General features: G+C 39.7%; 2 protein-coding genes and 1 pseudogene across 2 annotated transcripts in view; 1 reads left to right on the forward strand and 2 right to left on the reverse strand.

Annotated features, from left to right (window-relative positions):
• The window catches only part of LOC148716768 (uncharacterized), a 130,491-nt gene that overhangs the window by 87,437 nt on the left and 23,774 nt on the right, over positions 1 to 19,280 (reverse strand). The gene's annotated exons all lie outside the window — the stretch shown is intronic.
• Positions 1,819 to 6,036, reverse strand: LOC148716778 (cilia- and flagella-associated protein 70-like). The gene is made up of 5 exons (XM_088744629.1): positions 5,659 to 6,036; positions 4,759 to 4,911; positions 3,586 to 3,747; positions 2,412 to 2,501; positions 1,819 to 1,923 (listed from the first exon to the last, which is right to left on the reverse strand). Exons 1-5 carry the CDS (start codon positions 6,034 to 6,036, stop codon positions 1,819 to 1,821), a joined length of 888 nt encoding a protein of 295 aa, XP_088600755.1.
• Positions 17,189 to 18,272, forward strand: LOC148716779 (uncharacterized; annotated as a pseudogene).

The raw sequence follows: 19,280 nt of genomic DNA on the forward strand, positions 1-19,280 counted from the left end.
TCTGACACTAACCATTTCTTTCGACAAATCGAAAATACCTGCGTGCGTTGTAGTCAAAAATGGATCCGTGATATCGATTCTCAATGTAAAGAGCGTGACACATGACTGAATCAACCCATTTTTGTGGAGATGTTCTCAAGCACAGATACGACATGAGGTTCTACATATTTTGAATGAACGTTTCTAAATCTGTAACTGACAGCAATTTTAGTTTTCTATAGCATAAGCCAACGCTCAAGACTAACTTAATTGAATTTTGTCAACATGTTTCAGCCCACATGAGACAGTCAAACATAATGTCACAGAGATGTTCATTTCTACATACATACATACATACAATACTTTATTCAAGAGAAAGGAAAATAAAAATTGTAAAAGTATCTCTCGAAAGGGGGATATTCTAGAGGTTAACCCTATATAAAAGATTCCCCGAATAAAAAGATCAAAACATTATATACAGATAATTAAAAACTGTTTACCTTCGTAATTGCTAAATTTAGGGCAAGTTTGGATGAATTTATGGACATCTTCACCTTAACAAAACAACCGTGCTAGTTTTGAGAATAAGCACTGCCTCAAACATTGATTTTGAGCGAGGAATAGAGTAACCCAGAAAAATGCATAAATTAGTTCATATACACTTTGAACATTGAAAATTAGCAAAGCTCATCGAGCTCCTGTAGCTCGAAAAGACTAGTTGCCAAAAATGTTTTTGTTGTTTTCGGCACACCAGCCCTAGTACTAAACATGGACAGTGGTGAGGACTCCAGATCCCGTTATACTTTTGAGAAAAGCGTCTCGGAACAACAGCACACTAGCCCAAATTTGGAAAGTGCTGTTTGTGTGGTATTTTTAAAACAGCGTAATTCTTCATTGTTTGGTCAGAATTTACATATTTTGCTACTAATCAACAGAAGAGATGTAAAATGATACCATATGTCCGATATATGCAATTTAAACAAATGTGTAAGTGTTTAGAGCCTCCAGCGAAACGCTGAAAATTAACTGTGAAATAAACACTATTCTTTGGTTGTGACCGTCCTCGCATCTCGTCGCCAAAAATTTGATAAAATAGCATTACGAACCAAATAAATATCATTTTTGCCGATAGAATAGATCAATTATTTCACAGTAAAAATTTGAGGGAATTCTGTTATCGGCCGAGATTCTAGTGGTCGGTTCTTCCGCGGACAGCCTCTTAAAGTGCATATGACACGAAATTTTTTTCTCTTGTTTCTTGTGGTTGGATATCTGTAGAAAACGTTTCGAAGCCTTAAAACTGCTGGAAAAAACTAAAAGGCATTTTTTTTGCTTTCAAAATACGCGCAATTTTCCTTCAAATTTGTCCCGGTTATCGCGTGGCAAAAATCGCACTTGATATCGTAACGTGACGTCACCGTGTGTACCTCAATGGAACTTTCAGAAGAGTCGGTTCAAAGGAATCATTAGAATCACTGGACATATCTGCCTTTCAATTCACTATCTATCTATTACGAAGTACTGCAGAACCCTCTTAACGACAACAGACCTTCGCGGTAAAGGTACACAATGTGACGTCACGAATAACTTCGACGGCCATAAACTAGGTCCCAGTCTCCGGAAAAAAAACTCGTGTCAAATGCACTTTAAGCGATCTAAAGTGGCGCACACAAATATGAAAACACGCAACGATCTACCCCTCGTTCGAGCAAAGGAGAATACCATACTTTAGCTTGCCTTTAGAACACGCTCAAAAGAACTGGAAGGAAAGCGAAAAAAAAAAGTCGTTCTACGTTTGCGCATCCTAAAATCCAGAAGGAACATGAATCTGACTTAAGGTTACCTGTAAACACACCAAGGACAGATAAGCACATACTTTTGCGTCTTATTGTTTAAAATATTTGCTTCTGATAGTGCGTCCTCAGCTTCGGCCAAATTTCCCAGCTAAAATAAATCAGATTTTGAAGTCACAATCAAATCGTAGTCGGAGATTTGTCACAGCAAACAATTGAAATTCGGTTGATTTATCCCATTCCTTCGAAGGGTTCATTTCTCCAAAAAATAGTTAAGCGAATTCAATTCAAGCGCAATTTGCGGTGTCGAATTCTTGGCTGTAGTCCCAGAAGTCAGTGATTGACAAATGCGTGGCGTATTGCAGTCGCAAATCCGCACGTACGGTCATAGAACGAAGTAACGTACATGTATAACGTCGCAATAGTATATATATTTTTTTTGGACAAAATTTTTCAATGCTTTACAAAACATGTAATTTGGAGGTCAACTGGTGAGCAGCACAACCTTCATATCCCCTCTTTAAGATTCTGTGATAGCAGTGAAACTTTTTTCCTCTCGTAAAATCAATTATACTTTATACAATATGATAAATGAGTTATGAGAAATTTAAAGAACCTTAGTAAAAATTGTCTTCTTACCCCATAGCAAGCAATTCCTACTCCAAGCCAAGAAATAGAGGAGGGCGAGCGAATGCAGGTTTTCAAGAAGGTTGCCTTCGCTTTATCAAACTAAATATGAAGAAAGAAGAAGACTTTAAGAGAACAATAATTAATGTTTAACTTCCCCTACCCAACTTCAAACACGCATATGTCAACCATTTGGTGCCAAACGTCAAAATGATAAACCTAACACGTCAAACGTCAAATTTCAAATGTCAAATGTCACATGTCAAATGTCGAATGTTAAAACATCAAAATACGAACCAAAGGAAGTAGACAGTAGGATATACAAGAGCCGGTATGAGAAGTCGATCTCAGCACACTTTCAGGCGTAATTCATCTTCACTCAATTGCTAGATTTTTCTTTTACCATACGGTTATTTTTATTTAACATTCTAGAAAGCGCCATAGAAATTTTCAAGGGATTTCAAGCTTTCGAAGCAGTCGCAAAACGCGAATTTCGAAAACGTTTGCTCTGCATCGCAGTGATCTCTCCAAATTTGTCCTTTGGGGACTCCCACGAGAATACAAGTTACCCATTTCAAACTTCCCGCAAGATTATCAAAATAAAATTTCACTTGACCACAGATTAGCTAGCTTTCTGAGCACCGCTTTTTATAACCTTCAATCAGGCGTTTCTTTGTTGTCAGTCCGCAACCGCAGGCCTTTCGCCCTCGAAAACCGCCTGATCGCGACTTACACTTTTTAAACCGCCTATTCTTTACGATACTATTTTCTAAATTTTTCTATTTTCATGATACTAATTTTTATAATTCAGAAAACATTTTAACCAACGGGAGTCTGTCAGTCTTTCTAAGAATCCGCTGCAAACGAATTTGCTAAACGTTTTGTTAAGAGCGTGGCTATTGTTAATTAGTGTTATTGTTCACTTTATATCACCTTGGGATTTACTTTACGCATCCAACCGTTTGATTGACAGCAGCTCAAATCTGCAAAGAGACTCGTGTATTCCCAAAGCTTTACCTGCTGACCAATCACATCCGACTGGTTCAGGATATGCAAATTATTATGCTGCCCGCTGATTAAATGGGCACTGCAAGTACATGTCACGAAAGACAATAGTATTCTGGGCGATGGGTCAACAATTAAAGGCTTTTCTACTAAAACTCAAACTGCGTAACGTGGCACCAACCTCCCCTTTCCCCAGGTAAATCGATGCAAGTCTCAGACAGATGGCGTGCATATCTGAAGCTTCGGTTGTATAAGCCAGTGTTCTCTCATAGCAGTCCTGAGCTTCCTCAATTCGGCTCGTCAAATAACAGAGGTGTCCCATTAAACTCCATGCATCTGGGTTCTGTTAGAAAATAAAAAGGCAAACTTCAGAGCTTTGCACTGCGTAAGTTTAAAGTATACTTAAGAATCCCACACGCCTCCCAAACTCATGAGCATATATATTCGCAAACTGTCCGGTTTGCGGTTTCGAAGTTACAGTATGTCAAACATTTCAAGCAATTGGTTATGTCTTGCGATAAAGCAACTTTACCTCTCAAGGGGGCCAAAACGTCAATAGCCTACCTCGCAACTGTTTTTTCCCCATGATTTTACACGACGCCCTGGTTTCTTGACACAAAAAACGGTTGCAAAGTAGACTAATTCACAAATGGCGAACGCAGACTTGGAAAGAGTTAACAAGATCAAATCAGGGCGTGACACTAACTTTTCAACTGACGAGTCAGTTGCCAAGTAACATCTTAGATGTTAAGACAATTCCAGTTTGATTACTAGGCAAACTGGCTAGTGGAAATCAAAAACCACAAAACTGGATTTCTACTAGTCTGTGGCTAGTTGGGGACCGTTAGTGTCGAGCCCTGTCAAATTATCAAAGTTTTCTCGACATCTTGGTTAACTTTATTAAAGAAACCAAATCCTACCTACTAAGTATAATTCTAAAAAATTTCATTCATTTTAAACTTGCATAGCTAAGGCAATATAAGAGCTCACTTGTAAAATCATCAACATAAAAAGCGACTATTTGGAATTCAATCTTTGAAATACTTGTGAACAAGAAATAGTCTAAAAGTCAATATTTACAAAGAGAATAATAAAAAGGAGCATATTGAAGAATGTAAGTGTAAAATTCAATGGACATGGCGCTTTCAGTTGTTTGGATGTCCATGTCAATGTTCTCAATGTCGCACAGGACTCTCTTTGCACAATAGAGCGGATCTTAATGATGAGAAAGATGTTTTCGCTCTTCTTGTTCTACAAATGAGAAAATATACGTTTTTGCACTGTAAGAGGAAAACAAAAAGAAAAGCACCATGGTGGATGGAAGCTACCCCCAACAAAGACTAATATAAATTACCTGATGCTTTAACACGACAGCTTGTTTAAGATTCTCTTCTGCTTCGATAAAAGATTTCTGTTGTATCTTCAACATCCCAAGAAGCACGTAGTATCTCGCTCCAGGCTCTCCGTTGGCTGCCACTAACTCGTGCGCTAAAGCCGCGTCCGTCAGCTGGTAGCGAATCACAAAAACACAAAACGTTGGTTGAATCATTGAGGAGTGAACAGGTAAAGGGACTAATAATGCCTGGTACCGACAAAACTTTCGTTTTTGAGTGCTGATTTACGGGAAGAACATTCACAAGAGTTCAAAATAGTTGCCGATTCATAACACTTAAAATGATATGCGAAAGTGAAATAATGGGTATTTCATGGCTAGTTGGGCAAACCCACATATAATTACGTAATTGACGATGATAAATTCTGGTTTGGTGCGAAAATAATTCATTCTTGCTCAGTTTTCAGCAGAGCCACGAAGAGGTGAACGACCAACCCGAAAATCGCATGGGTTGTATCTTGAACACTTCCTCAGCCAAGCTGTTCCAGCTTACGTTAGCCCGCTGATCAATCATTTTTCCTATACCTTATTACAACTGACCAGGGAAACGGAATGTTGGAGGACTGCTGAAGACTGAAGACATAGAATAAGAAGACTGAAGACATAGAATAAGAAGACTGAAGACATAGAATAAGAAGACTGAAGACATAGAATAAGACTGAAGACATGGAATAAGAAGACTGAAGACATAGAATAAGAAGACTGAAGACATAGAATACTGCTGAAGACCAGCATTAGAATTCTTAATGGGGATTGGCGACCAGCGCGTCGAAATTTCAGACCAGGTTTACAGCTAACATTTGACCGCAGCACCGCAAAAACGTAATGACTACCGCTTAGAAAAAGTGGCACGAACTGTACCTGTAGAGCATTTACTTCCAACAAGAAATCAGCCACTTGTAAGAAAATACTATCATTTGGCTTGATTTCCGCTGGCCTCTCTTCAGCAGGTGGCTCAGGGTCAGTTTCCGGTAAAGGAGGTGATTGGCGGTTTGAGGTTGCAGGACTTGGAACACGCGAGCTCTGTTTAGACGCCACTTGTGTAGTGGACTGGGTTTGAGGTTTCATTCCAGGTTTCCCAGCAAGCGTCGCAGAGCTGATCACCACTGATGGGGGAAGGCCTGCTGTTGGAGGGGCAAAGGGTTGGGCGGTAGTTTCTCCACTCGCTGACCCAGGCTCCTCACGCAGTACCTCATCAACTAAAGAAAAACAAACATAACTTTTCCAAACATTATTCATATTTTTTTATCAAGTAAACTGTCTAGCTGTTTTTCTTCGTTCGATTTATCTAATAAACTTGGATATATATATTTGCCAGCCATTGTGACTCTTCGTCGTCAGAAATATGATTCAAATTGTCCGCCATCTTTTATTTCGTAACTACAATTCAATTCTTTGCTTGCGCGATGCGAGGAAACCTGTTTAACCGTTACTCTACAGTACAAGTACCGCGTGATATTTGTACTCGTCTATGGCGTTATTTGTACCCTACGAAGTGTAGTTGGATAATAAAGCCATGTATTTAGACGTGATCGAGAACCCAGTAGAATACCAGAAGCTACTCTGAAACGTCTCAGAAGAAAGGGCAGAAAAACTGAAGGAATTTTTTTATGAGCGTATTCGTCCAAGCATACCGAACAACATTCATTACACTCCAGCAGAAAAAAAAATAAACACAAGTAGACTTATTCGTGACCGGCAATGACGAAATTGAATGACGACATTAACAATGGCAATATGCAGTCCCCTAAAGGTAATGTCATCTGTGCCAATCCTAATTAGCATAAATTGATATTTTGCCGGCACGTATCGGAGGACTGGGGGTGGCTTCAGGTACGCAGAGAGTTATGGGATTGTGGTTTGTAAGCAGAGGTCGTTAGTAGAGCAAGGCATTCTACGGTCACCCTTCACCGGGCGTAGCTGTTCGTTTTCGTTTTCGTCTTTTGTATAAATTTTGGAGCGGTACTTGCATAGTACCTTAAGTAAGTAAGTAAGTAAGTAAGATCTTTTGACAGGGAGCCCACGTCACAAAGTGTGGTTTTCAGTGAGGCCCTGCATAAATCTAACGTAAGGATAACAGAAAATATAAATATGGTTATCAAGAAAAGGATAAAAGGGCATAATCAATAGAAGAGACTACATGTTTTTAACAAGACGTCTAAAAACTGAAAAATCGGAAATGTTCCTAATGCCGTCTGGGAGAGCGTTCCAGTCATCTACTGCATGACAAACAAACCGATGCTGACCCCATGTACGCTTTGATTGTGGTTTACAAATGTTGTTATTAAAACGAGTGTTATAATCATGCATGTCTTTAAAATGATTAAAATTAAAATTCCAATCAATTAGTCCATTCAAGGACTTAAAAACCAAAAATAGACGATGAGATCTTCGTCTTTTTTCCAATGTATCCCAACCAAGTAGATCAAGAGCTTCTGTTGCTGATGAATGCTTTGGCATATCTAAAATTAATTTAGCTGCTTTGTTCTGGAGTAATTGGATCTTGTTCATCAGAGTGGTGTTGGATTTATCCCCCCAAGTCACATCAGCATAATCAAGGATTGGCAGCACCATGGCTTTTACAAAGAGTTCCCTTGTATTTCTTGGCATAAGATTTTTTATTCTCTGTAAAACGCCAAGCCTCTGAGACACTTTGGTCTTAATGTAATCCACGTGATCAGTCCAAGTCAGATTCTCATTGATAATTACGCCCAGATACTTGAACGAATTGACTCTGTCTAACTCCTTCTCCTTGATTGTTAATGTGAATTCTTCTAAGGTGTCAAGTTTCCTTGGACCGCCAATGAGCATGAATTTAGACTTCGAGATATTTAGTGTAAGTTTATGCTCGTAGAGCCACTGAGCTAGCCTGTCCAGATCCTGATTCAACATGGTCTGTAGGTCACGGGCTGATTGAGAAGAGCAGTAGATAGCAGTGTCATCAGCGAATAAGGTGACCGTAGTGTTCCGAAGGACCTTGGGTAAATCGTTGATGTAAATGGCAAATAGTAATGGACCGAGAATAGACCCCTGAGGAACACCAACGGAAACCTTCCGCGCAGGAGAAGAGGCTTGACCAATCACAGTCTTCTGGTAACGAGAGGATAAGTAGGAATGGAACCACTCAAGATTCTTGCTGCGTAATCCTAGAGATTTGAGCTTCCCGAGTAAAATGACATGGTCAACGGTGTCGAAGGCTTTCTTCAGATCAATAAAAACTACACCATTTACTAAACCTTTATCCATATTACTTAGCACTTCATCGGTAAACTGCGTTAGAGCTAAAGCGGTAGATCTTGCACGTCTAAAGCCAAACTGGTTCACAGCAAGCAGATTGTTGGAGTCGAGGTAGCCGTAAAGTTGAGAATGAACAGCTCTCTCAATTACTTTACTGACCGTGGGCAGGATAGAAATGGGACGATAGTTATCTTTATCGGACTTATCACCTTCTTTGAAAAGAGCAGTCACTTTCGCACATTTCCAAGATGATGGGAATTGACCCTTCTCAAAAGAGAGGTTTATGATATCCCTCAGAGGTGAAGCAAGTACATTTGCTGCATCACGGAGTAAACGTGCACTGATGTTGTCTAGTCCTACCGCTTTATTGGTTTTCATTAGGCGCAGCTGCTTTTCAACAAAGGCTGACGTCACATACTTGAGAGAGAACGATAAGGTAGGAACTGCATCGTACTGAGTCGGTTTTAAACCACGAAAGGCCTTTGCAAGGCTCTTACCGATGCTTGAAAAGTGATTGTTTAGAGTTTCTGCAATGCCTTTGGGGTCAGTCTGCAATTTTCCATGACCAAAAACTGCATTAATTTCATTGTGGTTAGAGGGAAGTGTCTCTTTAATTGCTTTCCACATCTTGGAGCTGTCACCTTTAGCATCTTCTATCAGCCGACAATAATATTTCGATTTCAGCTTCTTTTCCTCGCTATTCGCACAGTTCCTCAATTTTCGGTACATTTGCCAGTGATGGTAATCTCGATCACTCCGAATTTCGAGGAGTTTGTTCGTAACCCATGGTGTCTTTGTCCCCTTCACACGCTTTGATTTTATCGGAGCGTGGTCGTTTGCAATGCTATTGAAAAGACCTTCCCAGAGGAACACGGCATCATCAACATCATTAGCACTTTCGATTATGCTCCAAGGTAAGTTGCTGAGATCACGCAAGAATGCTTCTTTGTCGTAGCTTTTAAAACAACGATACTCGAGCAACTTTGGTGGAAGTTTCTTTACACCTCCCTTGATAGTACAGAACACAATGCTATGATCACTGATGCTTGACTGCAGAACATCGGACTGCACGACCCTGTGAGTGTTGTTAACGAACATCAAGTCTATCGTGGTGCTAGAATTCTCAGTGACCCGAGTAGGTTTACAAATAATCTGAGAAAGACTGTGTTGTAATGCAAATTCATCAAGTTTACGGCGTAACTGATTCTTGGTGGAATAATCAATATTATAGTCACCCACCAAAACAATATCGGAGTTTTCAGTGTCGATGTAATTTAGCGAATCAGCTAGATTTGAAATAAAACCATCGATGTTCACATCATCAGGTCTGTAAGAACAGCACAGTATCATTCGTTTGCATTTAGGTCTCTTGATTTCCACCCACAGACATTCAAAGTTATGCTTTATGAGATCAGACATAACGACAAAGGGGATTCCATCCCGGACGAAAATTAAAACTCCTCCACCACAACTTTTGGTCAAACACTGTCTATCCTTACGCACAAGCGAGTACCCTGGTATCGTGATCTCATTGTCCAAAATATTTGGAGCTAGCCAGGTTTCAGAAAGAGTCAAGATGTCAAAGGAGTGTTTGTGGACAAGTTCCTTTACATGATCGAGTTTGTTTACCAAACGATTAACGTTTAAATGAGCAATCTTGAAACCCCGTAACATGCGAACGTCAGAATGAATATTGTCTGACCGTTGCTGAGTAGTAGTATTGCAATGAGAGTCATCCAAACGGTCTATGCCAGGGAACAGACAAGTAAAACACATCCAGGTAGAAGATTCATTAGTTGCGAGAGAATAATATTCGTCAACGCCCATGTTCAAGCATTTAGCATGGTGCCATTTGTCGCAACCGTCACACTGAATAGCTCTTTGGTTTGAGCGACATCCTTTAGAACAAATAGCACACGGATCTTTCACCGGACCGGGGTTGGAGCTCACATCCCCGGCTAAGAGCAGTAAGTTCGAGGCAGAAAGACTGACGTTAGCCAAGTAAATCGAAGCTTGAAGTTTCCAAGATGGCGACGAGGCAACACGTGTTGAGCGTCTTGGTAGACCAGAGTTTCGTCCAGGAAAGCTGGCAGAGTTTAAATTAAGGGCCAGAAACAAGTTTCCATCATCAAAAAGCCTTTCGGGTACAGATGAGTTGTCTAGCGATGTTGCAAATAACAATACTAGGACAAGAGACGCGCTACACCGAGAGAGCCAACCGATCGCCATTACCATGTTCAATCAGATCTTGGTAAAATGTCATTAAAACCCCAAGGGTGGCACCGCTGCCTTGGTCGGGGGTACACGTTCCCCGTTTTTTCCACTTGCTGGTTTTTAGGGGTTTTCCTGTCCAGTTTTGGTGCATCTTGTTTACTTCAATTCTAACATGCTTCTGTTATCATATCGACTTGGCGTTAAATAAACGGTGGCTTGGCTGGCCAACCCGCCCAAATATCAACTCTTTATGTGTCCGGTTGAGCAGTGAAGGCAAAATACTCCAGATGTGCGATATTGAAAGCCCGAGTTCACGCAGCTATGCGTCTAGTTTAGCATATATAACACCAGTGAATGGTGGTTTTCGCGCCCCCTGATCGTGATTAGCTAGTTCACCTCCACTTCAGTGAATAATTTTTAATTATGTCAAATATCCCCTCAGAAAGAAATCCTGTCTAACAGTTTTAATTGATACTAGCAAGTGTAAAGTACCACAACAGTAATGGAATAGGAAAGTTATCGATGGTAATCGTTTGGGGACCAATCATTATTTACCGCCAAGGGAGAGGGGTTGGGCGATTTTGGACAACAATAACCATAATATCTACCTAATCCCACCATTATGCTATGCTGCATTATTAGGATTTTCTCTCGCTAGCAGTTAATTGGCAAACAATTTTCCTTATTACGGTATTCCCCTTTGCGACGACTGACCTCCTTCTATTCCCTCCAAAAAACTGATTGTTCTCGGAAGTCAAGATCGGGATTGATTGATAGATATAGATAGATAGATAGATAGATAGATAGATAGATAGATAGATAGATAGATAGATAAATGGATAGATAGATTGATAGATAGATGCATAGATAAATAGATAGATACATACATACATACATAGATAAATAGATAGATAGATAGATAGATAGATAAATAGATACATAGGTACATAGAAGAATAGATAGATAGATAGATAGATAGATAGAGATAGATAGATAGATAGATAGATAGATAGATATAAAATTAGATAACTCATATTACTTACACACGGTAAAATTCCTCAGTACAGTCTATGAGAATTTAAAATTTCTAACGCTGCCAAGCTGCACTAATTAAAAATTGATACACTAAAGCTGCTTTTTTAGGATACTGTGTCGCGTTCAAAAGCAGTTTAATTGTAAATACGAGTAGAGCGTTCCACAGCATAGCGCCTCCATAGAAAAAACTCCTGTGTAAATAATTGGTGCGAGGTTGTCAAAAAGCCAAGATTTCTTACAAAATTCCTCAGCCGGTTTGAAGTAATATCATTTCGGGATACAAATCGAGATTAAAGGTATTCTGGGATCAATCCATGTAAAGTTTTGTGCATCATAACATGTTATGTTTTTGGGTTAGAAGAATTCTAAGACATGCAGTACAAACACACAAGATGCGGGTGCAACGACCCAGATTCTATTAATAAAAGTACATCGTAATACACGCGACCGCCGTACGGTACACGGGTTCATATAATCTTTCACTCAAAAACTGAACACTAAACAGTCAATATAAAAGATCTCGATCACCATAACAGAGGTGGCTACTAGCCTTTGACGACTACGTTTTCATTGTTTGCATACAATAAAATGCGGGAAGCTTCTATAGTTTTTCAGATGGACTGATACAGCAGTTGCCCCAAACCACGCTACAATAATCTCAACCATGTGGCTGGACTAAGCTGTTACACGCATCAATTAGGTAAAGCCAAGTGGCCCATCGGGCCGGTTAAATCCGGTTTCCGTAACATGAAGCGACTAGGAGTATTTCTACTGCCCCCCCTGGATGAAATGCTAGACCCTCGCAGGGTTAACCCCAGCATTAAATTCGCCGGTACCCATTTAATTCTCCTGGGTGAAGAGAGCCACTGTGAGAATAAAATGTCTTGCCTAGGAACACAACACAATGTCCCCGGCAGTTCGGAGTCGAGCGCACTAACCATGAGGCCACTGCGCCTCGCAAACACATCAATCATAACATTGATAGCTTAAAGATGCCACATTAATTTAATTGCACCCAAAGCAAAGGCAATCTTTTCTCAAACACTTTATATGTGGCAATCGGTTTAAGTTATAATCAATACGTAACCTCGTGCAATTTTGTAGAGGGAATTATTATTTATCGTAAAAATTGGAATCTCAGAAATGGTTGATAGCCTGTCTCGACGTGCTTAACATAAATCAGTTCGGTTTTTGTTAAGTTAAGAGAGTTGTTTAGCAGCTAGCCATAGGTGGATCCTATTAAAATTAAACAAATAGTAATTAAGACAATCGTCAATACTCTTTTTAAGTCTGCATTGGCATCGTTTAAACTGGTGTCATTCAAGGATTTGGCAATTAATTAGCAGCAAAGGTTTTATGTTTACAATTGCATGGATGTTTGCAATCCATGAAGTGAAAACACGGCAGCCGAAACCCTCCAACGATAGTTCAGCTCTATTCACCGTTTGACAAGTTTGGTAACTTATTAGTGCAGCTTAATCTATAAACACTTAATGACCTTTCTGCCAGACAAGACAACGAAACAAGCTGCACGAACACTCATGCAAGCGGACAGCTTCACTTATGGACCCTTTATACAATCCTGTCTCCCAGTCAAACTCTGTATTTTTAGCATTGCTGTAAGCGGACACTCTCTCGTAAGCGAACGCAGACACTTTTGAAAGTAAAAATTGGATTTGTTTTCGTCTATGCTATTTCGTAAATAGATACCCCATGCCAAGTTTAGATGCATGGACGGAAGCATTTTGTGCCGTCTAACTTTTTGTAGAATATGGAAGAAATATAATGTACGCTTACAAATATATATATATATATGTATATATATTTTTTTAACATTTGATTTCAATAGTTTCAGTTGCTAACTAAGCAAAATCCTTCGCTAATAAACTCTTCCGTAGGCAGACATCCACCCAGTTTTCTTTGGCCTTCGCTTATGGAAATAATTCTTGTAGGCAAACAGCTGTACTAACGGACACTTTTTCCAATTCCCGAGAGTGTCAACTTACGGGAGAGTTGACCGTATCATCAAACCACTGCATCGGACGAGCTAAGTCCGAAACGATGGCATGTTGCATAAATAAATCATGCATTTGGTATTAAAGTCCTTGGTTGTCGCAAAAGGCAAACACCCAATGTGAGCTTCTGATCGACAATTTCGAGGTTCTAGATATGATTTTCTTTAAGATATAATTATTCATTTTGGGACAATATTCAGGCCATCGACTTAAAACAATCATTTGTTCAGCTATGCCTACCATCTGATCACATCACAGTCTCCTTTATTAACGATGATCATGTGTCTCGTTAGCTTTATGCCGCACCAATCCGGCTTTAAACTGCTGAATATACAACAAAAGTATTTACGTGAGATCTAGTATCAGACAATCTCTCAGAATTAGTCCGATTCCTTTGAAGCAGGGTCTATTTCACGATGAAAAAATTATGTGTCTCTGCGATTTTGATAATCTCCTTTTTCGACGGAGTGCTGCGAAGTGTAGCTGGTCAAGACTTTTGTCACAACGAGGTAAAATTAAATTTTACTATAATATCGACGAACATGCTTAATTTTTTTTTTTTTGTTTGTTTGTGTTTATTTTTTTGGAAACAGCTACAAGTTTTGTAATAGAGAGCATTGAGTTTTTGAGTTTCTTTATCTCAACCTAAGTGATGCTTTCCCATAGCAGAGATGGCTAAGTGGTCATCGTATTCGCCTCCCACTACTGTGGCCCGGGTTCGATTCCCCGAGCTGGCGTCACATGTGGGTTGAGTTTGTTGTTGGTTCTCGTCCTGGCTACGAGAGTTTTTTTCCTTGTCTCCTGGTTTTCCTCCCTTCGCAAAAAAAAAATCAACATTTGAAATTCCAATTCGACCTGGAAACAGTAGACAAGAAGAGCCACCTAGTTGAATGTCCATTGCTTAATTCCCCGGTTATTTCCCATTTCGACTTTCTTTCAAGTGATCCCGTTTGGACGAGCTTTAAACTTATACTTACTAGTCAGTATCCAGCAACATTTGAGAGCGTGTCCACGAGAAAACCGGGCAGGGGGCGCTAAACCTCAAATCACCGATTTGGTTCAAACTTGGCAGAAATGCTATGTATCACGAGTTAACAAATGTGTGAAAATAATAGGTCAAAATATCTAATTCCCTGGGAGATATAGGGTCCCCCTGGGAAAACCCCATTTCCTGCATTTTTGCATAAGTAATTACCTAACTTTGCATTAATATTGCTACTGTGACAAAATGGAAATCCATCTGCAAATTCAATCAGTTGGGTTGTACTCTATATCTATCAGACTTCAAGAAAATTGAATTGTTTTAACTTTTTCATTTCTTCCCTTACCTCTCGCTTAAGTAAAGACGACTTTTTCTCGTTTTGACAAAGTCCAAAAATAAGGGTATTTTAAGGCCCAATATCTCCGATGACCAACCACTTCTGATCATTATTCCTATATGGGCAGTGAAAACCATCACTAGACTTCCAAAATCAGCAATAATATTTTTGTGCAACTTATTTTATAACCTGTGCTGATGTGAAATTTACATCTACCTCCCGCTTTTTAGTCTATATCATCAAAATTTCGTACACCACGTTTTTGTTTTATTAACTTAAAATAACTGGAAACTTACAAAAAATTTCCCATAGAGTATCGTTTAAACATGAACGAGGAGAGAATCTGGGAATAGCGCAAGTTGAGTCCTTTTTGAGAACTTTTTTCGCAGCTATATTTGGATTATTCTCGAGGAAACGCAGGAGTTGATGATGAACATCAAGGGCGCGTGTATATTACCGACTTATTTGTTTTTTGGTGATGTGATCTCAAGCTTAAAAAATAACAAGTGAAAAATTTTCGTAGCCGTAAATCTTTCTTACATTTTAAACTTTGTAGACTAGAAACACAATATGCAAAATGAATGTCAAAGTTGATCGCTCAACAAAATTGCAGGCGCGATCTGATCAAAGATGGCGGATTTTCCTTTCGATTAAAATCAGCTTTTAGGGCATTAAATTATCTTATTGCCCCCGACACATATCATGTACGTCGATAAGTATCACGCCGTAAAAGACCAATCATTTTGATGGCTTTTTCCAAGAGCTCTGTCTGCGTTTACCATTTCAACAATGCAACGCGGAAGCAACTCGAATCTGGTACATTGTTGACATAACGTTATCTAACTAATGATATCAATCTAAAAGTTGCAACTGAGGCACCACAGAGACATGTATGTAGTATCAAGTTTCTTCCCGGATTTCTTTTGTCAGAAAATTCGGCTACATGCGCCCTTGATGTTCACCATCAACTGCTGCGTTTCCTCGAGAATAATTTTATTTTTATTTATTTATTTATTTATTACAGATTCACTCCACTAGAATACACAACAAATAATATTAATTACAATTAAGGTTAAAAAAAAAAACATAGAAGGAAAAATTGTGGAGAAGGGGACAACCAAAAGCGCTGACGCACCATACAACGGATGCCCCCTCTAATTAAAGTATAGAAAAACTATAAAGAAATATGAAAATAGATGCCTTAATTATCCTTATCCTTAATAAAACTTAAAACATTCCTTTTAAAAGTTTCAAAGTTTCAATATTCAAAAAAATATTCAAAAACATTCTTTTTAAAAATTTAGAAGTTTCAATACTATCTGATTCTCTAATGTGATTAGGTAAGCTATTCCATTCACCAACAATACGGTTAAAAAAACTATATTTAAGACCGTTAGTTCTACTAAAATCTGGGACAAGGTCCTGTGTGTCATTTTCCCTCAAATTAAAAACCATGCTTCTGTCCTTACAAAATATGAGCTTATTGGAAATGTCTATGTCATAATGGCCATTAATTACATTGAACAAAAACGTAACATCCCTAATGAACTTCCTATAAGATAATAGCAGCAACAATATCAATTTAGATAGCCTAGTACCATAATCATCATCAGACCTAGTGACCCATCTGGTAGCTCTTCGCTGAACAGCCTCCAATTTGTCAATGTTACGTTTAGTATAAGGGTTCCAAGTTTCACATGAATATTCCAATAAGGGTCTCTCGAGACTACAATATATAGATTGTCCTCATAGTGTCAACATCATTTAAGTCCCTACAGGTCCTTTTTATCAACCCTAAAACCAAAATAATCCAAATATGGCTGCAAAAAAAGTTCTCATAAATGGCTCAACTTGCGCTATTCAAAGATTCTCTCCTCGTTTATGTTTAAACGATACTCTCTTGGAAATTTCTTGTAAGTTTCAAGTTATTTTAAGTTAATAAAACAAAGATGTGGTGTACGGAATTTTGATGATATAGACTATAAAGCGGGAGGTAGATGTAAATTTCACATCAGCACAGGTTATAAAATAAGTTGCCCAAAAATCTTATTACTGATTTTGGAATTCCAGTGATGGCTTTCACTACCCATATAGGAATAATGATCAGAAGTGGTTGGTCATCGGAGATATTGGGCCTTAAAATACCCTTATTTTTGGACTTTTTCAAAACCAGAAAAAGCCGTCTTTACTTAAGGGAGAGGTAAGGGAAGAAATAAAATGAAAAAGTTAAAAAAATTCAATTTTCTTGAAGTCTGATAGATATAGAGTACAACCCAGCTGATTGAATTTGCAGATGCAGTTTCATTTTGTCACAGCAGCAATGCAAAGTAAGCAAATTAATTATTCAAAAAATGCAGGAAATGGGGGATTTCCCAGGGGCACCCTATATCTCCCAGGAAATTAAATATTTTGGCCTATTGTTTTCACACATTCGTTAACTTGTGATACTTAGCACTTGTGCCAAGTTTGAGCCAAATCCGCGATTTGAGGTTTATCGCCCCTACCCGGTTCTGCCCGGTCTTCTCGTGAAACACGCTCTTAACAACGTTTAGAAACCATCATGCATATACCATGGATGCAGAGTTGATTTCAAGTTCAACGCGTACGTTTACGGCTCAGTCAGTATCTATCGTCTAGGGTGTGCACGTGGCAGGGGGGATGAGTTCGGAAGATTTTGGGGGAATCACATGGTTTTTAAGAGGAACGGAGGGATACCAGTCTTCACCGTAGTATATAGGGAGTATAACTCCGTCACACCTTTACACAGAGAATAAAGGGGGGAAACTGATTGCCAATTAACCACCAATGAGGAATAATCATTTGAATGTTGCAGAGCCTCTTATGGGAAAATCAAGTATATTTGTTCGTGACACAGTTTAGTTGATATCAGAGTGCTTTGCACATAGATCTTGGGGATAGATTGTTGAAATTAAACAATAGGATTGCAGTCTAGAGGTAATTTTAAATTTTTATAGACTAGCATTTTCTACGATTTCTTCATTCCAGGATGATGGCTTGACGTTTGAAAAAATACCTTGTACCGTGGTGAGGACAGGAATGGTACGCGCATCTGCAGGTCAAACAGTTTTAAGCCTTTGCTTCAACAACCAGAGGAAGCTATATTACCCCCAAGGAAGCCCTGTTCAGGGTTGCTATAACCACCGCATTCTTGGTCTGATTGGCCACTGGCGCATGAACGAGCAGACTGGAAAACGAGGTCGCCGATGACTCAGGTTATGAGAACCACGGATCAGCCAGTAGCCCGGTGCCTAAGTTGTCCAAGTTCACTCGTGGTCGCCATTTTGACTCCACTGGACTCATCACGGTCTCAAACACCCCAGTCTTGAATTTGGGGGTGTCAAGCTTCACCATGACTGTATAGATTAAGATTTTGGATGTCGCCAACCCCCTGACAACCTTCACTGTCCAGAAGGGTCATGGATGTTATTTTATCCCAGGCCGCCCAGGCTGGGTAGCCGTTTGGGAAACAGGGCACGGTTACTATGCCAAAGGCCTTCACGTTTGTATACGTAGCCTGCAGTGCTGGGGTATTTTGGGCGCACGAGTGCACATTTTTGTATTAGGCCGCCATCTTAGATTTGGTAACAGTGGAGGATTGGGGCGGGGAAATATTTGCAAAGGGAGTAGGTGTTAAGTGGAAAAATGGGCAACGGAGGAGAGGGAGGGGAAGGAAAAAATACTCCTGCCCGCAAAGCCTGTGATTTCGCAAAACGCCCCCTAATTAGCAGCGCTTGATCGCCTTTCCGGAAATGTGCAAGCAGCCAATGAACATCGATTTTTGCTTTTACCGGATGGAAGCCAAAAATTTACTTCCGACAAAAACATTGACACACGTGTATTTTTCAACTTCGTGCGAAAGAGAATCGATCGGTCGAGCGAGTATGTGAGTGAAGTTATGTCGGAAAGACGTCCTAACGACAGCTGTAGGATTTGCAAAAGCTCTTTTGAGTGAAATTTGGAAATATTCCCGGAAAGCAAGTGTACTCGTTCTCGGAAAACCTTTTTAGACCATCGCAGAGGACTGGTAGCCTTGGGGTTGTTTAAGCAGAGGTTTGTAGTCGTGTCGGATTAGTATTGTTGCACGATCCTGCAATATAAAATTATTCTGATCGCGTTTGCAACCCGTGTGGTCGAAAAATTCGTATTCTTGGCCAGTTGTTCGAGTTTGTCAAAGTGGGCACGACCCCAACGGTAAACTCCGTATCTAAAAGCACGAAACGCACACTGGAAACTCCGGAGAAAGCGAGCCCTTCATGGAGAAAATCAAAACTATTTGACGTTTTCAACATCTTGTAAACTAGCACCAGCAAGGGATATCGCCGTCAAAGCCATTAAAGATGCTTCCGCCAGCTGATCTTGCACGATGCTTTTGAGCGGAGAGACAACAATCACACACGCAGCTTTCAACGATAATATTTGCTTCACGCGGATCAATAACTGGAAGATGAGGCTTTTACCAAAACCGTCGGAAGAACTGCTAGTAAATCCCTTCCATGAACAAGAGAAGAAATGGTTTCCTTTTGTTCCGGGCATAATAAAAGCGACATACCCAGCTCAGAGAGAAAAAAGAGCGCTTCTGCGAGAGCGGCATCAAAGCTTAGCGTATCGGCCATTTTATCTCCAAATCACTCCCGCTCCCAAT

The sequence above is a fragment of the Stylophora pistillata genome, chromosome 14, assembly GCF_964205215.1.
Source record: "Stylophora pistillata chromosome 14, jaStyPist1.2, whole genome shotgun sequence".
NCBI classification, from domain to species: domain Eukaryota; kingdom Metazoa; phylum Cnidaria; class Anthozoa; order Scleractinia; family Pocilloporidae; genus Stylophora; species Stylophora pistillata.